Genomic DNA, 22,870 nt, shown 5'->3' on the forward strand with positions numbered 1-22,870 from the left:
AATTAATAATTGTTGAGCTGAGTTAACTCAAATGTTTTTGTATAAATGCTTGGATTTTTTTAAAGCTGCAGTTGTTCATGTGTGGCCGCTAGGGGGCGGAATAACTCCAAAACAAGCTGAGTGCGGTGATGACAGACCCACTGGAAATGAAGCTACTCACAGCTGGAGAGAAGATGGACTGTGACAGCTCATGTGAGCAGGTGAGGAGGTGGTGACTACAACAGACTCACACAGCTGTGTATAAATAGCTGGTTTCACTGAATTCTGTCTTGGTGGCTAATTTGAAAAGATAGTGTTCTTCAAGCTTATTTTCTTTTTGATAAGATATAGCTGCTTACAGTTTAGTTGCACATACATTCGTCCCTCTCTTTCTTCAGCCTGTGTGATCCCTGGGAAAAGTGTGGAAAGCAGCCCCACCAGGTGGCGCTAAAGCACTGACGTCATTCTGTCTGTTTCAACATAACATGCCATCTGATGAAAGCTGCAACACTGTGGTTCAGACAGTTGGGCCTTTGCACCAATCTCGGATTCACCTTTATGTTTCAACACAAAAAAGTAACGTTTGTTCTGGATTCTGCAAACAGACCTGAAGTCTTTTGTGTTTTGGGGGCTTTTTTTTTTTTTTTTTGCTTACATCTGGCAGCCCCGCTCCAAACTTTCACTTTAAGAAGGCGCGTCTACGCTGCAGCGTGTTTATTACAATCCTTAAAGCGGCACATGGAAACATAGCATTTCTGCATGACACGCATCTAGACCTGCAGTGTGTCCGGTGCGAGTAAATGCTCTGGAGAAAAACTGATCCACGGTGTGTATTCCTGTGGCTTGACTGACTGTGTGTGTTTTTATATCAGTGGCGCGGCACAGCACCTTCAGTGAATGCGCAGCGGGAGCTCCTCGCCGAGGCTCGCAGCGAGCCGAGAGAGGAAGGATCGGAGGATTCAAGACAAGACGGAGGGGTGGTGGGCTCTGGTCGAGACGAGACATGAAATAGTCACCGGGAGAGAGCCGTCAAAGGTGAAGCACGTTGGGGCGTGAGTGAAATGGCGGCACCGCCGGGGACGAGCCGCTGTGAGCGCACCGTGGCCAACCGGGAGTAACCGAGCCGAGAAACGGGGCTGTGGGATGGCAGCATCCAGCAACTCAAGCCTCTCAGGTTCATCTGTGTCCTCCGGTAAGAGTTAAACTAACCCAAACTCTAAAATAGACACGTTTCACGTGAGATGTAAGATCATATAATAGGCTTGTTATAATAATATGCCATTTCTTCGTTCATATGTTTGCTTGTCCGTGTGCTTTCACATATTTGCCTTCAATCCAACTTTTTGTCATTATCTTGCTCAAAGCCACCCCGAACCTGCACCAGCAAAATGTGACATTCTCTTATTTCTCCATCTCACACGTGCGGGTAAGCAATAAACAAACACATTATTAAAGCAGCTGTGATTGAAGATTACCGTTACATCTGGGTTCAGAGGTGGAAACATCAGAGGGAAAGGACACCTTTCATGTGCAGAGGGGTTGAGATGCAGCCAGTATGACGTTGGGTTTGAATGTTATTATTAGATCCCATAATTCCCTTATTGACTTTCCACTCGGCTGATTGTTAGGATCATCTCTGGCCTGTGTAGTCCAGCATTTCCCCAAATGCATCACCAGGCTGGGTCATTCTCTCGTTGTATCCAAAATCCTAATATGAGTGACATCATACAGTTCATACTGCCACAGTGTTCACAAAACTACAATCAAATCATATCATTTGGTGCAGTTCAGCACCTATTATATATTTGTAAAAATGACAAATGTCTGGGTTGAATTTTCCCTGACTGAGAACAGAACGTGGATCAGCCGCTGGTCAAACAAACCCAGAAGGAAATGAAATAGCAGTTCCACGCTTGTCCCATTGTCTATCCCTTTCTGTGTTGATAAAGCACATTGCTCATGTTTGCCAGGGTATAAAGTACAAACTCCACTATCACAGCACTGTTTGATGTGGCAGCCCCGCCAACAACCAGAGGCGTGTGTGTGTGTGTGTGTGTGTGAGAGAGAGAGAGACAAGGGGAGAGAGGAACTGTTTGTAATACCTGGCTCAGCACTTCTGTGTATGTTTGCCATTTCTGCCAATATTTGATATTTTACTGCAAAGAGGCTAGAAAATGTGGAGCGATACTTTTACCGCCTACACACAAAAAAAAAGTCAACTGAACATCGCACGGCAAAGCTCTGGTTTATTACAGGGTGAGGACATTGTATAGTATACATATTATTATTTGTTTCACTTTCTTGCTCCCTCTGCACCCCGACCACACCACAAAGCAGACTCACATTTCTCTGGGTATTCTCGAGGGACAGACCGTCGCTTCCAAGTTGACATAGCCTGCGGCAACCGCACGCTTCCCAGAGCACTATCTCATGTGTGCGTTTCAGAAAGCGGTGGATTTACTGTTTGACCACGGCTGCTTTAAGAGGAAAGTCTTTTCTCTCTGTGGCAGTGGAGGGTTGTCATTACTTTTGGGCTCTCAATATAATTATCAGAGGTTGCAAGCTGCGCTGCTGCCAGGGATAGAGTGGTTGTTACAAGGGTGTTATTATTTTCATGCGGAGCTCTTTGGCAGTCAGACACAACATTTGAATAATCTTGTCTGTGAGGCATATGACTCCGAAAATGAATCTCGGCTCAATTTCTGCTCCATATTCGGGTCGTCAGTCCTGACTGCAAAGAAAGCGCTGTGGGTGCAGTTATTTCAGCTGCTTCTGATGATAAGTCTATCTAGGAATCTTGTTTGGAGGCTGTTTGGGGCCGAGTGTGTAAATAAAGTCAATCCAACTTGTGCCACTGATGGCAGCTTTATGTGCTGATTATTGACCTTTGATAGCGCCAACAGTAATTACATTATGTGAGCCGACATTGATTTATTTCTGTACTTTCCTGCAAATTATTGAAATGAAGGAACATGAGATGATGTGTCGTTTTTTTGTAGGCCAACCCTGAAGTTGAAACCAATGGGATTTTTCCATTTTGGATTATTGCCGAAAATAAGCTTGGTGACAAACCATCGTTATGATAATACACGTTTTACATGTTCAGCAAAAAGCTAACGTTAGGCTGCAAATGAACTACAGGGTCGCATACAAGAGGCTGTGAAGGCGGACTAGTCGGCGTGATGACGTCTCATTTAGCCACTTGTTGGTAACCGCCCTTTTTAAAAACACGTAAAAGCTTCAAAATTTTTATATATTGTAAAATGAAACGTTAAAATCTTCAAAGCTTGTGTTGACCACAGGCCTTATTTCAGGCAGCTAACCAAAAACCGGAAGTGCAAAAATGCAAACTCATTTCTGGGTTTTGCGACTCATTCCTGCACCCCCTCTGTACACAGGTGCACAATAGATGCACTCGCAATTAAATAAGATAACTGAGAAACTGAAAGGATTGCAATGCGATTGCAGCACATATGTTGTAATCTCTTCCTTTCTCTGGAAATATATTTTCTGTTCAGGGAGATTCCTACACATTCTTGGCACGGCTGGATATTGAAGCATGTACTGTACCAGCAGCACACCCTTTGCCAGACGGCTCCAGGAAATAAAACTTTGAAAGTAAATTGAGGGATAGAGCATGAAAGCATGCCTTGAGCTCTCGGCCTTAAATGACTAAATTGGTCAGGGAGGCAGAATTACAGCCATGTATTACAGAGAAGCTGTCTGCTCGACACGATCCTGCACGTGTGTCGGGCGAATGCTGCAGTTCACCTCCAAATCTCTCCACCGCATCTATTTCTTGTCCTAACCAGTGCATCATGTCGGACTGGATTTGTGTCGCGTACGCTGACTGACTGAGATGATCTGCGTGTTTTGCAGCATCAGCGAGGGAGGGAGGGGGTGGGGGGGGGGGGGGGGGGAGGGAGTTCATCCCCCAAGTATTTCATTTCTGGTTTAGCATATCCCCGTAGTCAATCCTGTATTAATTACAACAATAGACTCTCAGTGTCGTGTTGAGAGGAGAACATACAGTTTCCCAGTGGCACACAAACACACTGCAGATAGGCACACTCATACCTGTCCCAGATTATCTGGTCAGCAGTAAGGCAGTGTTGAAATGCTTGTTTTGGAAAAGTGTAACGCACAGATGGTGTCTCTGCTGCAGCTCTGCTGCATCCCACTGACTCTATAGCGTGTGTGTGTGTGTGTGTGTGTGTGTGTGTGTGTGTGTGTATCTGTATCTGAGTACTCCAGAATGTGTTGCTTCTGTATGTCATTTAAATATGTGAAAAATACTGGCAATACATTACAGGCTTTAAAATATAAATGTCTGTAAATCTATTAAGTTTCTCTGTTAATCAAGGGGTAATTAAGTTATTGTGTTAAAATGTATTCTTGTCTATAAGTCTGACGAATGGCCAATTCAAGTCTTACTTCTTTACTTCCCGAATCAAGCTTGATCCCACTGTCAGTTTCAGGGCCTTTAGAGAGCAATGTTTTGAAGGAATAAATGAACAGACAACTTTATTTAACAAATCGAATGAAAATTTAAAAAAAGCTTCACATTATTTGAATGCTAGATGTGCAAATGTCTTGGCAGGAATGGATCCTCCTAACTCTGAATTCCCCCTCTGGGGATCAATAACGGCTTATCTTATCCTTCCAGGACACCAAAGTATTGAAACTGCGAATACAAGAAGTAAGGTGCTCATAACATTCCAGACATGAGACTGTGTGGAGTCATCAAAAATCCTCCAGGCAGCCTAATATTCTAGCTCTAGCAGAGCGGAGAGAAATGCTTTTCATCAACACAGTAAAAATGCTGGGATGAAATATGTGGTCGTGGTGCACTGCGTCCATACCAGCTTATTACGTCATCATTATCATCAATGCTCAGTCAGGGTCACTATAACAATGACCCTCAGGGTCACCAGAAGAGATGGGGTCACAGAGGATGTCGCAATGGCCCGGCACAACAGACCGGAGGTCCACCAAAACAAACAAAAGACCAGCAACACCAACATAGAGGAGCAGCTGCATGTACGTTTATTCACAAGGAGACTCCTTTCCACGAGTGTGTAAACCTGTAATGCTAACAAGGTGATCGTGAAAACAGTCCCGATTTAAGACGCCTGTGATTCATTTCAGACCTCTTGTGTTAAGCTGCCAGGTTAGATGTGTTGCCAGTATCTTCCAATTAGACAGCATAGAAGATATGGTGCACTGAGCTGTGTGTGGTTGCAGATGGACCTTGAAGTCACAGCTGGTATTAATTAGTAACCGGCAAAGGGAGGAGAGGATAGATGATGTATCGCTGTGAGTCCAGCATACATTTGCTTCTACTGGCAGAGGATTCTAAGTGTTGAGAAACAGAGCGACACTATTTCTGTCTGTAGAGTGTTCAAAGACTATTTGTCCATTAACTGTGACGAATCTATCCTGGGCGTTTCCGTCTTTTTGGAAATTGTTTGAGCTCCTCTCTCTTTGGCATAATCCAGGTTGTTGGAAAGAGAAATTTCTGTCTCGTACTCCAAAATCCTGTCCCATGGTGCATCAGTGGGCCAAGCTTCCAGGTTCTCAGGTCCAAACCCTGAAGACCATTCTTTGTTGTGGGGGTATGTTTAGCCGGCTGTAAATAAACAGATGTTAAATATACAATATAAAACACGATCTATATTGTTGTGAGGATAAGGCAAGTGAAAGATGATCGGCTCCATATTAACTCTGTGTAAATAGTCAATGACATTATTTCTGCGGGTATTTGTTGTTGTATTTTACATTCAGGCAGGGCTACAGCTGAATACGCAGTTTTTAAGTCACTATAAAGCTACTCTATTGGTTGTGTCGACGTCTTTATATATTCTGTTGACATCTGCCTTTTTTTTATGGATATGGGTGATATTGAACACGACCCTCAGGTCATGAAAGGCTCTAAACCTGTTGTCATCCGTGTACTCGTTAAACCTCGACACAAGTTCTTGTTTTATGTGCTGACGTAGATTTATATTCATATCCTTCTTTTTGCATGTGCACAGACTCTAGAGCAGCCGTTATCTCAGGGGATGAACGCTTGATCTTCATTCATCACATATTCTCTTTGTCACCCAAGCAAACACCCCGTCGGTAATTATTTTATTGAATGCCTCTGACTGGAGAGTAATGGAGGGCAACACAATTAATAGCTGTGTCTTTGGGCGGAAAAATCCCTTTGGCTGCTCCAGAATTTTTAATTCTCCCTGATCATCAGCCACCGCACAAACTCTGAGCTGCTTAGAAATTATTTTTGATGTTCTTTTCCTGCGTGTGTGCGCATATGTGTGTGTGTGTGTGTGTGTGTGTGTGTGTGTGTGTGTGTGTGTGTGTGTGTGTGTTTGTTTGAGAGCGGGTATAGCACATAGTGTAGCCAAATGTAAGTGTGTGCTGGTGTTTGCATCAGAATCGACCCCTGAAGAGCCCCCCCCCCCCCCCCCCCCCCCTTTTTTTCCGAGCCAAAGCTGCTGCTGAGCTCCGGACTGAAAAGCCGTTCTTCATCACAACGAATCAGATTGAAAAGCGAGTATTTGGCAGCCGACCAGATGAAATCGCATTCTTTAAACAAGCCGCAGTGGAATAAATCTTTCAGACTGTTGCGAGTGCAATACACAGTGGCAAAGCCTTCAGCGTTGGGACAATGCATTCTCCGAGGCAGCATGGCCACACATCACATCGCATTTGAAGGCAGACGTTCTGTGGAGGGCTTTAGCAACATCGTTTACTCTCACAACATCCACCTCTCAGTCAAGCTGCCTTTTTTTTCCAGAATTTGCATAATTAGTCATCATTTGATCATATGCACCTCTCTTGTCGTTCCTGTGTAATAAATCCATCTCTTTCCAAAGTAACAGGACGATTACGATGAGAAGCGACGACGAGCATTTGGTGTGTTTTGATAATGTTAATGCAACCGGCCTCCTGCTGCAGTGAGCAGAGAAAACCGCATGAAGGGAAATGCTCTTTAAGTGCCGTCAGTTATACGGATAAATATAGCACAAGAATATACAGTGACTCTCAGACAACCAGCAGTACGGTTTTTAACATCGATGCCAAATATGTGAGTAAGTTTGCTGCCCGTACGTCAGTGCAGACGTCTAACAAGTGCTCACTGGTTTTCAAGCCCTCTCGTGTGTGTGTGTGTGTTTTTTTTACTTCTCTCGGAGGGGTGTGGCGTTGATCTGCTGATGAGTGCAAAGGAATGTTTTAAATGAGCGACATGTATCTTCTGGACCAACATGATTCATTAACCACGCAGTCGATTGAGTCCTTCAGCAGTGGGGCTGGGAGTGTAGTGAGAGATATTGCACTAAACTTCTAAAGGGGCAGATGAATCATGTATTGTCAGCTGTCTCGTGCATTTGGCATTTAGTGTCATCCGCCTCTGTGCATGTTTGATGCCGTATGAGTGTCTCACTGTGTGAACATGTAGGCCGTGCAGTAACGTGCCTATGGGTCAACGGCATCAAATGATAACCAGTATGTTATGGAGTTGCTGCGGTGTGAGATGTAGTTAAATGTTTTGTCAACATCATTATCATATTACGAGTAATAAATATGCGACATCATTTATGGCCCAATGAGGGCCAGGCACTTTATTACAGTACTGGCAGTGTTGTACGGTAGCAAATTTTGCTACATTTGTGACTCGTTCAGTGACGCATTTTATTACAAGTCATTACTTTTACCCGGTGGGTAAATTATCATTTGCTACAGCACATATACTTCATCACCTCTCTACTCTCTTTTCATGCTAATATAATAGCACCATCATATATTTCAGCAATGTGTTCACATAATCATGAATCAGCCACCATGGTCCACAGAGGAACCTCTTCCCGTGGGTTGTGAGATGTAAATTGTATTTACTTACATTTTTGATTGGTGTGTTTGTGTTCCCGTGTTTTTCGGCCGGTGGGTAATATAGATCAGCTGTTTTCCTACCCGGTGTTTAGTGAAACGCACAGGCGTCTGTATTGATTGTCCTTGAAGCAGACACACTGATTAGAAGTGTATTCACTGGTGCATCTCAAGAGGCAGCTGCACAGTGTGAAGGAAGCCATATGCATAATTATACCAGAGAGATAAACAACAGTGACATAATCATGGCAGAGGGCTCACAGTCAGTCCAGTAAAGGTTTAGAAATGGAGATTTGAACGCAACAGACAACAGGGCACGCACTATTCACACCACTGTGAGTTAATAACAGAAACCTGCTTTATGTTTTGTCTTTTACAGACCCTGAGGATTACCAACCGCCCATATGGAAGTCCTACTGTGAGTAATTCATTCATTTCATATGCTGATTAGCAATGTTTTTGACTGACTTGACCTGACTTTGGCCTTTAGTGTGTTCATTTAAATAACGGCACGTTTATTTGTGATCTATAAATAACAAAGAGGCATTTTTATATACCTGGAAGAATTAGGTTTTGTTGTATACAATTAGATACACTGCAGGTTCCAAAAGGCTACGCACACACACACACACAAAAGGCATACACTCAAACACACTCGCCTACACAAGCACAAATGCAAAGCAGCGGATTGCTGATCTCAGAGTAAAATAGGTTTCCATCATCCGGGCAAAATACGCTTTTCTACCTGCAAATAGGCTCAGCTGAAATAGGGTCCTCGGGACACCCACTTCATTATACAATGTTATTGCCATGTGGGTGGAAATGGGTTGACTCCCCAGAAAATATGTGGTGCATTTGTCGAAGCAGAGCACAAATACTTTCAGCTTAACACTGCGCCTGTCCTTACACTGATTACAGTTCAACCAATTACAATTTAAAGCCTTCATGAACATTTTCCTGTAATTAAATGTCTCTTCCGTGTAATTTTCCGATAATGCCGGGTTTCTGAAGTCTCCCATCTTCTCCTGACTCCTCCGGTCCTCTGCTGAGGTCTATTTAGAGCTCACTGTGTCACAGGAATGGATGATGTCCAGATCTCGCTGGTTGGCTTAAGTCAGCCTGACAAAACATGAACATTCACAGTCAGGAGTCTTCCTTCCCCCGGCCCGGAGAATCTGCTACAGAGAAGACTTAGCTCAACCTCACACAGCGATTTCTTTGCTGGAATACCGGACACTGGTCCTCATCCACCTTTCACAGGGTTCTAGACTGCCATGTCTCTCTCATGCCCCATCTAGCAAGTGCATTAAAGTTTAAAACAATAAAGACGGTTAATATGGCAAGACTTTGATATAGTCTCGTTTGGAAATGTGGCAGTTTGTCAGATAAAAGAGGTTAAGCTCTAGACGGCTGGATTAAAAATTGGATACGAAGAAAGGAAGCTTACTCAGCTACATATTCTTTTCAATATGTTGAGTACATCTACCGGTAATACAGAGAAGCATGGGTTTGCAGCATGTGTGTATTTAGAAGTATTTGGGTTTTCCAGTATTGTTCAGAACAGGTCTTAATTCACACAGATGGATTGCAGTCACATGGCTCCTGTCATGTAAACCACCGACTGCTTAGCGTTGCATATATAAGCTAATGGCTCCTGTGGTACCTTGTTACCTTTGCACTGAGTCAGAGCTGCAGACAGGAGCCAGACTAAAGGCTGTTCAGTGCATATATTGTTTGATGTCCGGTGTCTGAAAGCTGCACTACATCAATTTAGTTTCCTGTTATTTTGGTAACAAATCTACAAAATGCATGTAATTACAACTTGTAGTGAGCTGTGTGCAGAGCTCAGAGGGGCAGAGGGCCTTAATTAAGATCCATGTGTTTCTCTAACAGTGTACCAACTACAGCAGGAAGCCCAGAGACCAAAGAGGCTCACGTGTCCTCAGGAGGTCAGTACATCTGTAAATCTGTCTACAATAGGCTACTGTCTCGGGCTTAAAGGATTGGTTTTATATTTAACCATTTACTTTATAAAATATGAGTGCATAATAGCAAATGCCACATTCTCAGAAACCAACTGGGGGTCTGTGAAATCAGCATAGAAAACCTGTAATAATCACAACAGCGGCTGTTTGGTATTTTACTGTCAATGACTTATTGATTAACTGAGTAATTCTCTCAGCATTACTCTATGTGGTTAAAATGAAATATACACATTTAAAAAATCACAATAATATTTATATTTCATGATTCATACAAAAAGGTGTGATACAATGTCTGATAACAACAAACTACTGAGGTTCAAACTGAACCACCTTATTTCTAAGAGGTTTATTTATTTGCTTTACAGCTGACAGCCATACAGCCACACTGCACTTCACAAACTCAGTGTTCACGCTCCAGTTTTAGGCTGGAAGTATTCACTGAGACACGATCGAGTCTAGCAGCTGGTAGCCAGACCAATCAGTAACCTACGGGGATTGACTGGCGGCTTCTTGAAACTCCCACACCTCATACGTAACTCAAACGCTGATCCTCCAACTGCATGGCTTATTCTTTGCCTTTAGGAAATGTATTTAATGCTGCCTGAAGGACATAACTGCTGATCATCTGTTATGTAGCGAGCACATTTCAACCTAAAAGGTTTAGAAGATAGGATCACAACTAATAGCACTAACTCCGGATGATATCCGCTTGATTTGTCGACGCAGACAGCTGAAACCTCTTCACAGCTTCTGATAAACTAAAAAGGAGGATCTGATGTCCCCCATCACTTACATTGGAAGCGCAACAGGAAGGGATATGGGCACCTGACTATCGTTTTAGGAGTAGCAAGTAGAGTAACTCATTGCAAGCATAGACCAGAAATGATGCATGTCTCATCCTATTTCGAGTCTTGCCACGCTGTGATGAGCAAAGTGAAAGTTGTGGGCTGGCTGTGTGAGATTAGTGGCTACCCGTTAAATCAAAGCGCAAAATGATGTTCGACATATTACCAAATCCACTGTGATCATAACTTTGAGTTTCAAAAGCGATTCTGCACTATCATCTGTAAGAGGATGTGGATAAAAACATGTTTGATGTTTGTATAAGATGAGATCTTTGTTTTTATCCTTTGATGCACCCTGGTGTGACACAGTAACACACGAAATATTAATTCTTTGCAGCTGGCCGTCTATCACCAGCTGTTTTATTGCACTGCCTCTCATTCATCTCCACACTCTGTGATTTGGCTTTACGGTGTGGTAGCTGCGAATAGACGCGGGGGCACACATGGAGATAATCTGTCCTCTGGTGTGTAGTCCTTTATCTTTCAGACAGGCTGCAAGAACAATTCGCAGAGCCATTTAATTGAGCTTTCATATCGTATTGCTCCAGCCAATATGTCCTCTTCTTCTTCTTCTTCTTTACAGATGGAAAACAGACCCAAATACTACGGCAGAGAGTGAGTGTGACTTCATTATTCCCATGGTTTTTATTTTGCCTTTTTTTTCCAAATATTGCTGTGTGCAGAGGATAGTTTTGTTGATCATTACTTCCTTGCATTCGATGTGGTTTGGGTTTAAGTGGGTGGATGTGTAATGTTGTGTGTGTATGTGTTTCTCTTCTCTGTATTTGAGTATGAAATCACATTGGAGGAAGAGTTATACTTTTTTTTTTTTGACAGATTTCATGGCATGATCTCTCGGGAATATGCAGATGAGCTTCTGGCGGGAGCAGAGGGTGCGTACCTCATCAGGGAAAGCCAAAGACAGCCAGGCACTCACACCTTGGCCTTAAGGTACCGAAACCATCAGTATGCAGCACAGGTCGGCCATATCGGTCCTCGCTGAGTCGCCACCTTTTGTCTCTTTTTTTTCATCCACTCAACCGATTCCACCTCTGCTCCCGTCTCCGTCTTCGTGTATCTCAATCCAGGTTTGGGCACCAGACCCTCAACTACAGACTGTTTCATGACGGGAAGCACTTTGTCGGGGAGAAGAGGTTTGAGTCGGTCCATGACCTTGTGACGGACGCCCTCATCACTCTCTACATCGAGACCAAGGCGGCGGAGTACATCGCCAAAATGACCACCAACCCCATCTACGAGCATCTCGGGTACACCTCGTTGCTCAAGGACAAGATGGTGCACAGGCTGAGCCGTGGACACACAGAACCACGCAGGGTCACCTTCCAGAGAGATGAAAAGGTGAGTTTTATGACCCATCGTGGAAGTGTACCGTCCTTTTGTGTGCAGTAGAGAGGCTATCTGAAAGGTTCAGAGTTAAAGTATCTACCTAGCAAGACGCTGCTTCACAGATGCTGTTGTGTAGCCGACCTACTGTCTTATCTAGAGTCCAAATGGTGACTCAAGGAATTGAAAAAGCTATAATCAAATAGCTTAACCTAGCATACTTGAAACAGGGAAATGGCGTGTCTGCTTCTGTATAAAGGTAACAAAATATACGTACGTATATAGTTTTTTCTAAAGCAATATATCTTATTTAGAACAATCGTCACACTTCATCATCTCTGTACATGCAAATGATCCGGTGCATTTGCCTCGGCCCTGCGACTGACACCGTATAACACCATGAGTATGATGTACCATGTTCCATGCTTCTGAACATCACCAGTACATCTCCGGTAGGATGAGAGTGCTACTGAGAGGACACTTTGTCCCGTGAATGAGACTTACATTATCCCTGTAGCCCCTGGGTGTGTTCACTGCTGCCATGCTTCGTTGCGTCTACTGAGAGGTAATGATGACCAAGGGGACTAGGACTTTGCTCAGCCTGCCAAGCGTATCAGACACACTGATCTTGGGTGAGACAAATTGCACATTGTATTCATTGGCACTCGTGAGCTGTTGTCAGATTAAAGTCTGTGAATGATTGACCAGTGAGGAACGAGGAACGTCTGTTTTCTTGCCGGGGCAGAATCCTAACTATCCTTCCACTAGGTGGCAATCTTAACTCGTTTCCTCCTCTATTTCTGGGCCGATGGTGCCACTAAGATTCACACCCGGCTCTTTTTATCAACATATACCGATATTTTCTTCTTCTTTCTTCTGCTGGATCCTTTTTGTGTCTCTCAGCTTCAAGACCAGGTTTTTTTTTTTTGAGGATTCGTTGTCTTTAAGATGTCAGCCTATAGCTTGTCAGTCAGTGACAGACACATGGCAGCCCTGTCGCCAGGAGCGCCAGTTGCGGTATTGATATCGTCGGTCTTCAGTTTGGTCTCTGTAGCTTGAAACATAAGCCATTGATGCTGCATTTGTTTTAAACTAATGGCCATCGGTCAGTCAGCAGCAGCTTTATAGTGGTTTCAAATAAGCTCAGAGCTACATGCCACTACCAACCTCTAGGAAGCCCCTTGGAGCAGTGGACTGCCATCACAAATGCTCTAAGACACACAGACTAACCCATGTTTGCTTAACACAGTGCTTTCCCGAACAGTGTCCAGCGCTGTTGCATTCTGTTCGAGTTGCAGCGATACTGTTTGTAAATGCGTGGACCGCAGCCTCCAATTAAGCTTGGCGAGTAACTCTGGAGCACGTCTAAATGTCACATGGTCAGTTATCGCTGCGCTTTTTGTAAAACTGACTTCATTTTCCTCCTGCCAAGTTTGATACACAAGGATCTGAGTCGGTGACGGCTCTGATGCCGGCAGGCTTCGTCAGACAGCGTTTGAAAAACCACCTGCCAGTCAAAGGAGGTGAAGTGATTTCTGTCTGCTCCAATAGTACGTGTCCAAGAAGCAGAGACCTGGCCCGAAGGCTCCAATCTGTGGTATCTTTTTCAACTTCATGTTTACCAATTACACAGCCACGCCCTGAGGCGTTACAGCCACAGGGGCTTCACTGTATGGGGAACGTTCACGTGTATTTACTCGGTGTAAGGTTGATACCACCATATTGCTCTGACTGCACATTCCTGTGTAATTAAAATGCTCCCAGAAGGTGAGGGGGTGGGGTGGGGTGGGGGTGCGACTCTACCTGTAGATCAACCTCCTGAATTTCGTTCTCTTTGCATTGGAAAGAATTTCCTAAGTGGCCAAAACCTCTGCCACATTTCTCCTGATACTCACCACACTGGTTTAATCTCACGCTAAAAAAAAAAAGCCATTCACGTGTTTTAGTTTTAAAATGTATAAATGCTCCTCGCACAGCATTGTAAGTGTACAAATGCAGACACAGAAAAATAGACCAATCTTCAGTGTTCCCACGAAAGGCAAAAGTGGCAGTTTCTTCCAATTTTGAATATTGGCCGATATCTTTGACTGCTTCTACCCGTCACAGACTGTCTTCTTTCCTTTTTGTCAGAGATGTTGTTAGGGCTGTTTTGTTCGGGATGTGGGTAGTTGTATCCTGTTGTCATACTGTGTCGGTGCCCACTGTGCCGTTTTCCCATGATTCCATGTACTCTATGGTCACAACAGAGTCCGCTCAGCTGTGCTCTCACAAAGCCCTGCAGGAATAAAAGAGCCAAGCCACTGAAAAGAAAGCGGAGCTTGTTGTGTGACCACCTTTTGTGTCCTTTCTTCCGAGCTCTTCTTTAAGAGACAAGAAGCCATCTGCCCCGCAGACAAAGAGTGCAGCCCCTCGTCCTCCCGCCCTCCAACCTCGCAAGGCTAAAATATCTCTGCGTGGTCGATTCCTCATCTGTCCCCTCGGACTTAGCTGTAGAGCTGAGTTGTATGGCGTGGTATGTCTCGGTCTTTTCAAGGAATGCCAACCACAATGACAAAAATCTTCACCTGTCCTGTCGCTCTTTCAGCTATCAGCTATCAACTGTTGCCTCCAGACACCAGAGACAAAAAGAAATAGCTGGTAAAAAAAAGCCCACAGCATTTTTTTGACTTTGCTCCTGCGTCTGTAAGCTGCCAATCCTTCTCATTTGATCTCAGCTTTGCAGTTGCCCTTTTGGGTCTTTTGCTCTCCGCCTTCTCACTCTGCTTTTGCTCCGGCTCTTTATCATCACAAATCCAATGCTTACTGACTTCATGACCTGTCCTCCCTGTTCTCGTCATGCCTTCCCATGTTCAGGCTTAGCTGATCGGTAAAATAGCTCGCTTGGCATAAAATCTTGCAGATGCTCGTTATTTGACATGTAGTTTGCACTGCTGTTAGTGTTGTGTACCTCACTCAGAGTTTATCGATTTAATTAAGAAAAACCAAGAGCCTTCTGGTGCCGTTTACTGGTTGTTTACAAGCTAATAGGGACAAATTCAGCACGAATTTAGCAGCTGCCCCCCCCCCCCCCCCCCCCCCCCCCCCCCTATTTGGCTGCAGACCTGCAAATGAGCCTGCTGTGGGATTTTACTTTGATTTTGGGCACTGCAGGATTATTCCCTGTGTAAGGATTATGGCAGTAATCCCTCCCAATCCCAGTTGATGGTCTGGCTCTGCTGGTCTTCTGAGGGGAATGATTGTGATTGGCGGGAGTAGTCTGCAGTCAGAGTGTCTGGGAGACCCAGTCTGAACGGCAGAGTGACACAGCCGGAGGTCAAGATCTGTTTGAGTTTGGAGGACACAGCCCCCGGCTCTGTCAGAGCAGAAAGTCTTTGGTCAGTCTTTGAGCAGTCGACTGACCTGTTTAGAAGACCCAGCATTGACTGGGAGCCGCTGGCAGTTGAGTAGTATCTCCAGTGGAGTGGAGTGGAGTGGAGTGTGTCCGCAAGGCAGCGTGCTAATGTGTGTGTGCGCTGTGCTATAAAGAGGGCGTCTGCACTATTGATCCTGCTTTACAGAGCTTTTGCCTCACTCTCATACTCCTGGCCCCTCCCTATCAGAGACCCTGTTCTCTCCCTCTTTCCTTTCTGGGTGTGTGAAAGAGGGCCATTGTGTGAGGCACACTCCTGCCCTCAGGCCGCCCACTATACCGACCCCGTTCCCTCGGCTCTTCTCGCTCGCTGCTGCCACTGGAATCAGACCAGATGCAGAGTCAACCCCGTGTTGGCCGTCGTCAGTCGCCCTCCTGGGTCAGAGGGGAGTGGAGTGTAGCTGCCACCTCTGCGCTGGGCTGTTGCCGGCAACGTCTGCTGCACGGCACCCACGTCTCCCCCGAACGTCTTTCCCCAGAGGAGCTGGAGAGTCTGTGGGAACCCGACCAGGCCAGCATGGACGCTCAAGAAAACAGAGGAGGGGAGTTGATCACCCACAAGGCTAAAAGACATGAGAGGAAGCGTCAGGAGCTGCTGGCGTTGGCTCTGGGAGTCAAACTGGGGAGCAAGGGAACACTTCTGTGGAAGCCTATTAAACTGTTGGCCTCCTGTCCGCAGATATCCTCACCTCTGGTGCGACGGAGTGCCTTGAAAGAAACACCGGAGAAGCAGTGCTTCTACGAGAAGATACACAATTTCAAGGTGAGCAGGTTTTTGTTAAGAACAGTTTGATGGCTGCAGACAACTTGATATTTATTCGTATATATATAAATATTTCTTTCCCCTAAAGAACGAATACATTTTCAGCTGTTTTCTATTAGCTCTCACTGTTTGTTTGTTTTTGCAGTGGTTAAGTAATCCCTATGACAGACGCATTTACAGATGTGTCTTTGCCTGCCTCGGATGTTTGCTCGTCCCATCATTGACCGTCGTGTATGTTGCTGTTTTAATGACAACACATGCAGCTGACACCCATATGCACTGAGGGGAACTAATGGATACACTTTACTGCAATCCATGAGCAGAGCACATTGATTGGCATTTATTTTAAAGCTCTCTGATCCCTTTTATGTTTTAGGCTGCTGATTTTGTAAAAAAAAACCAGTTATAGAGTTGAAAAGTATTGTAAAGTCCTCCACTCAGTCAGAGTGTAAGTGCATGTGGAAAGCAGAAAAGAGGTTGTGTTTTTTTAGATCCACAAAGGAGAATTTACTTTGCCTCCTGGCGACTCAACATTCTTGCAATTGTATCTTGGGTTTCAGTGAACAAGCAGGTTATAATGACCCCCAGCTTTTTGTGTGTACTCCCCTTTGAAAAAGAACAAAAACACCTCCACTTACCACCTGCTGTATACCCTCTTCACTCATCAGTCTCCTACTACCCATTCAAAGTACCAATGAAGGTGTGTGTGTGTGTGCACGTGCACGTGCACGCAGGTGAGCCTCCATTTGTCATCTTAGCTGTGTTTGTAGGGTGCACAGTGGGTGTACATCTGTTATTCTGACCTGCAGGCGTGCCTCTGTGGCTGCCTGCATGTATCCGATTGCCCAGGAGCAGATGGCAGACACATTCTCGTAAATCCTTTAATCTGCCTTGTATATGCAAATGCTCTAATTTGGCAAGGGGGTCCCATCCACTATAGCTTGGGATCACAAAGTAATCTCTGTCCAGTACATGAAAAGACAATTCCTCCAGTTTGGACTGGACGTAGCAATGACGTGCAGTATGTGGTGTGTGTTTGTGTGTGTGTATGACCATGTCCTCTCTAAACCACAGGTACACACCTTTCGAGGGCCGCACTGGTGCGAGTACTGTGCCAACTTCATGTGGGGCCTCATCGCCCAGGGTGTCCGCTGCTCAGGTAACTACACTCCATTAAAGAAGTTGCATGTCACGGATTACACAAAGAAGGTCACATGTGTGTTGCATTACACAAGTAGTGTATGATCTGTGGCTGACTCTGTCCTGGCGCGGATGTTTCAGATGTATGTCCTTCTGACATGGTGGGATCGATTATGGCCCTTTTATGGTAATTTACCTGTTGTGTCTGCGACAAACAAGTTGAGATCCTGTCAGTGATTCATCAAAGCTCATTCTTTTCACGGCAACACTTTTATATCATCACGGCTATGACTGCTGTCACCCTTTTTTGAAAGGCAACAAGATGTTTTTACACGCTGGTTTTCTAATTCCCTTACAACTGGTTACTGTGCAAATATATGCCATGGGATGCAGTACGCTGACAGTATTTATATGCCAATCTAATTCATGTTTCTCTGTCAACACAAATCACTACAAATAGATGATGATAAAATGCAGGTCAAACGCAGGCCAAATGCACTGTAATTGTGACCTAATGTAGCAGCAGAGATAAGTGATTGATTGCGTAAGAGAGCTCAGTGGAGTGTTTATGACCTCCCTAGTCACAAGATTCGCTCACTGCTCAGACATGAAACTGATGTGCACATCATTGGACTTGGTGGCTTTCTTCCTAAACAGAGTGTTTGTTGTTGAGACATTTGCCACGCTGATAAGCCAGAGGCAAACGCTGGTATCATCAGACACCGCATGTGCTATGTGAAACAGGAGAGACTTTTTTTTGTCCTCTCTCTCTCTCTCTCACTCCGCCTAGCGCCCTTTTTTTTTACATTCTCTCTGCGAGCACTGACTGAGAGTGAGCACCCCAATCAGCAGACCAGCGTTAACGTCGCTCAGGCCGTAAAAAAAACATCTTTGTGATGAACGAATGCAGTCGGACACCCACCGTCTACAAGTACGGCTCCTCAAAAAACCTTCATTCCAAGCGGTGCCGCCACACAAGCAGGTGTGTTTCTCACACACACAGCACACTTCATGTGGCTGAAACCACAACGAGAACCACCACCCATGCTGCACTGTTCGCTGCTGTCTACCTTTGGCGCAGGGCATGGAGATAGCTTAGCTGACTCTGGGAAACCTTTTCTTCTGACTGCTGTCTTGGTTGTGTGATCATCAGTCTGAGACTATTCTCTCTCTCCCTCTCTCTCTCTGTTTATCCCCCTCTTGCTCTTCTAGATTGTGGGCTGAATGTACACAAACAGTGCTCCAAACTGGTTCCCAGCGACTGCCAGCCGGACCTGCGCAGGATAAAGAAAGTGTACAGCTGTGACCTCACCACGCTCGTCAAAGCTCACAACACAACACGGCCCATGGTGGTGGACATCTGCATTCGAGAGATAGAGCTGAGAGGTAGCATGCAGTTCATCAGTCATCACATTTAAAACCCATCAATCACTTCAGGGAAAGGAAAGCAGAACATAAGAGTTTGATCAGCAAATGCTTAACTCAAACATTTCAAGTCTTCTGCAATTACATTATGCCGATGGTGCAGAATGGGAGGCAGGGAGGCTGATCAGCAAATAAATTCCCCACAAAAACGTTTCTGTTTCTTTTCCTGTTGCAGGTATGCAATCTGAAGGTCTCTACCGAGTGTCTGGCTTCTCAGAGCACATAGAGGAAGTGAGGCTTGCCTTTGACCGAGGTTTGTTGACATCAGATTTATTTGGTCTCTGAGGTTTTAGTTCACGGGTTCATACTTTCAAATGAGGAGCTTTGTTTCAGCTGCAGTACGGCACAAAATAGCACTGTCCGTTATTTTGTCACGTACAGAAGAATAGTCAGCATTTATATATTATTGTATCCAATATTACATGTCATTCATATGTATTTTCTTCATCAACAGAGGGTGAAAAGGCTGACATCAGTGCCAGTGCCTATGCAGACATCAACATCATTGCTGGTGCTCTGAAGCTCTACTTGAGAGACCTTCCCATTCCAATCATTACGTTTGACTTGTACTCCAAATTTATTCAAGCTGCAAGTAAGCGCTCCTCCACTCTGGGCTGTTCGATGCCATTACTGAGTTACCGGTACCCTGCAGTGCTCTGATAATAATCGTATTACTAATGTAATGTAGAGATTCCAAATGCTGAATCCAGACTGGAGGCCATCCACGAGAGTTTGCTGCAGCTCCCCCCCGCCCACTATGAGACCCTACGTTACCTGATGGCTCACCTCAAGAGGTCAGTTCACACACACACACACAAGTCACCAATGCAAGGACATGCTATGTTTTTGGTTCTTTTATGTAAATCACTGACTTCAAACCCATTGCAAAGACCTAAAACAACAATGAATTATTCCCCTTAACAGGTGCTTTAATGGCATCTTCTCTTCTATCATAAGCCTCTGTGCCATAGACCTCCGTTGTTCTAAAACGGTTGCTCTTTAGGATATATTCCTTCATTACAATGAACGTGAACACTGCAGATCCAACATACACCATACTATTGCTATAAATACTCACCAGAGCACCACCATCCGCAAACTATTAATGAACTAATTTACTCCACATAGAATTCGCAATTACTCCTGTTTGAGTAACTTTTGTTAATGACTACAGTGCCTAGCTGCTTTAGGAAATATTTAGCCTGTTTTAAAAATCATATTTGTAACTAGTTTTTTGCCAGAGAAAGAGTTTAGAAGTCTTAAAGTATTGGGAGACTAACACTTTATTGGTTTCGGCCTTTTCATGGGATTTGTTGAGGATACAGAAATAATGCCAGATTCAAACATATGAAAACATTTAGCTTTTTTTGTATTTTGCTGACAGACTAGTTATCTTCTTTTGTTTTACAGGGTGACACAGTTTGAAAAGGACAATTTAATGAATGCCGACAACCTGGGGATTGTCTACGGTCCGACGCTCATGCAGCCACCAGAGCAGAATGCCTTGACAACCCTGAATGACATGAGGCAGCAGAAACTAGTGGTGCAGCTTATGATAGAGCATGAAGATGTCTTATTCTAAGGACTGAGGCATGCAGGCCTTACAACTGAAACGAAGGACATTTATTCATTCTGTCATAGAGGAAATTCAATCCACCTTGATTCTGATGAAGTTCCAGAATAGTTTGTAATCAAAATTTAACTTCAAATGCTTCTTTTCTCGCATGACCGTTTTAATTGAAGTTGGTTTAGTGTTGACATTGTCTTGTTACTGTAAGTTTGAGTTTTCAAACTCAGCCAAGTCCATCATTTTTACATTGGGAAAGGATCCAGTATTTCTACCTACCTGCAGTGCTGTTCTCTCCTCTCTTTCATTTGAAGACTGTCACTACCTGGTGTAGACGCAGTCGTGATGACAGCGCCGTGTGAAATCTGTCAATCAGCAGCAGCCGAGTTAACGTTCCCACATTACATGTGTGCTTATTGTGATTTTAGTGGGAATGTTATATATAAAGTTTAATGTAGATAAAAATCCGATCATGTAATATTTTAACTTTGTGTACTAAAAATTGAGAGATGAGACAATTGGGCGCTCATGAAGCACTTTTTTGCAACAAGTGTAAAGATTTATTTTGTAAAGATGTTTATTTTTGTCTTTTACTCTGCATCGTGTTCTTTTTGTCACAATATACTGTTGAGAATGATGTGTGTCGAATTGATGGCTAAATACAAAACCGTTCACAAGAGAGGGAAAAGGAATCGGACGAGAAGTAGTTTGTGGATTTACCATTTTCCTTTGCGACACGCTCAGTGCTGTGGTCAGGAATACACAGCTGGATTAAATACTGCTCATTTTAATTCACATGTCATGTTGCAGGCATATTGTAAAACTCTTTGCACACATGTCTGCTGCCAGCGTTGTAGTATTTCTGTTTACATGCTGTAATCTGGGATATGTTCAGGGGAAAAATATGATCTGGGCCCATTTCTTTCCTTTTTGTATGCCAGCAGCATCACTCGGTGCAGCAGTAGTTGCCTTTCACTTCACAGTGCCATAGAAGTTAACAGTCATACTACAGCGGTACCGAGCGTGTTCATTTCACAGTTGGTTTGATGTGTTTACGTAAATCCTTTCTACAAATCCATTTTATCAAAATGTATTTTTGTGACGGTTGCAATTCAAAATGTAATTTATCAAATGTTGATTTATTAAAGGAAAGAAAACTTGAGTTTACAATGCTGTGACCTGTTGTACTTTCATACCATATGAACCTGTTTGGTGAGGAAAAACAGTGGAGCTCTTTGTGAGAGAAGACATAATTGCACCACAATGTTCAACTCTGGCTTGCTGCTTTAATTTCTCTCTCTTTCTCTTTCTTTCTCTCTCTCAAATCTGTTTGTGGTTCCTAAGAACATCACTGGTGCATGCCAGCTTTCATCAGAACGTCATTTTGGTAGAAGATTTCAAAATAATAATTGTACCTCATTTCTCTATTATTTATTTTAAAGAATTGCAATAGAATTACTTCTAGTTTAAGTTGGTGACAAAACTGACACCAGCAGTATTTATCTTTGCTGCAGCTTTATATAATGGAGCAGCTGTGATGTTGTGTGTCTTACAGTGGCTTTAATACTCAATACTTGATTACTGTGAGCATGTGATGCTGATATGCTTGATGGTAGCCTTTGCTGTTATGGGGGAAAGACATTGCATCCTTTTCTATCTCTACTGCATCGTCAAACAATTTGTTTTTGGTCAATTTAACTTGGGAGGCTTCTATTCGCTGTCAACATTCACTCAACCAAAATCTTACAAAGCTTTTAATTTGTATTGTTTCAGGAAAATAATAGACAGAAATGCTGACAGCCATCACACATCTCATCGCCTTCTTTAATCTTTCAAACATTGTATGCTTCCTGTTTATGTTACAGAGCTGATTCCACCCTAACTACTGCCTATAGGCTACTTCTGCTCTCCCTGTTATAGAGCTTAAAGTGTGAGATACATTCATCACCTGTGAGTGACTGTATTAAAGATACTGCAGATCTTTTACATAATCAATTTTATTTTTACGTTTGTAATCAATCATCCCACCAAGAGTCACTTCTCTTGTGAACTCACGTGACATTTTATTTGACAGCTATGAGTATGCCAGGAATTTTCCCCTCCTGTATAATAATTGTTCTCAAATAACTTAAATATTAACTCGAACATTTGTTTCCTACTCAAGGCAAGGCAAGTTTATTTGTATAGCACATTTCAACAACAAGGTAATTCAAAGTGCTTCACATAAAACCATTAAAAGCATCAAAACATAAGGCAAAAGAAAAGGAGATTTAAAAACAATTAAGAACATTCATTGCATGAAAACATTTTTTTTTTAAACAGTGTAAGAAATAAAATACAGTCGTAAAATGCAGAAATGCAGGAAATTGATTAATATATTAATTGAATGTGGTTCAATTAAAGGCAGCAGCAAACAGAAGTGTTCAATCTTGATTTAAATGAGCTGAGGGTCTCAGCAGACCTGCAGCTTTCTCAGGGTTCAACAAGATCATTTTGTATTCAGATACTGATTTAGTTTGGATG

At 43.6% G+C, this 22,870-nt stretch overlaps 1 protein-coding gene across 1 annotated transcript; it reads left to right on the forward strand.

Annotated features, from left to right (window-relative positions):
• The first annotated feature begins 851 nt into the window (after nucleotides 1-851).
• Nucleotides 852-21,507, forward strand: chn2 (chimerin 2). Its single transcript, XM_079276244.1, has 13 exons — nucleotides 852-1,171; nucleotides 8,249-8,287; nucleotides 9,763-9,818; nucleotides 11,283-11,314; nucleotides 11,537-11,650; nucleotides 11,788-12,058; nucleotides 16,132-16,215; nucleotides 17,290-17,374; nucleotides 18,568-18,741; nucleotides 18,956-19,033; nucleotides 19,235-19,372; nucleotides 19,469-19,574; nucleotides 20,191-21,507. Exons 1-13 carry the CDS (start codon nucleotides 1,123-1,125, stop codon nucleotides 20,360-20,362), a joined length of 1,398 nt encoding a protein of 465 aa, XP_079132370.1. The 5' UTR covers nucleotides 852-1,122; the 3' UTR covers nucleotides 20,363-21,507.
• Nucleotides 21,508-22,870: the final 1,363 nt, after the last annotated feature.

The sequence above is a fragment of the Melanostigma gelatinosum genome (assembly GCF_949748355.1).
Source record: "Melanostigma gelatinosum genome assembly, chromosome: 9".
Taxonomy (NCBI): Eukaryota; Metazoa; Chordata; class Actinopteri; order Perciformes; family Zoarcidae; genus Melanostigma; species Melanostigma gelatinosum.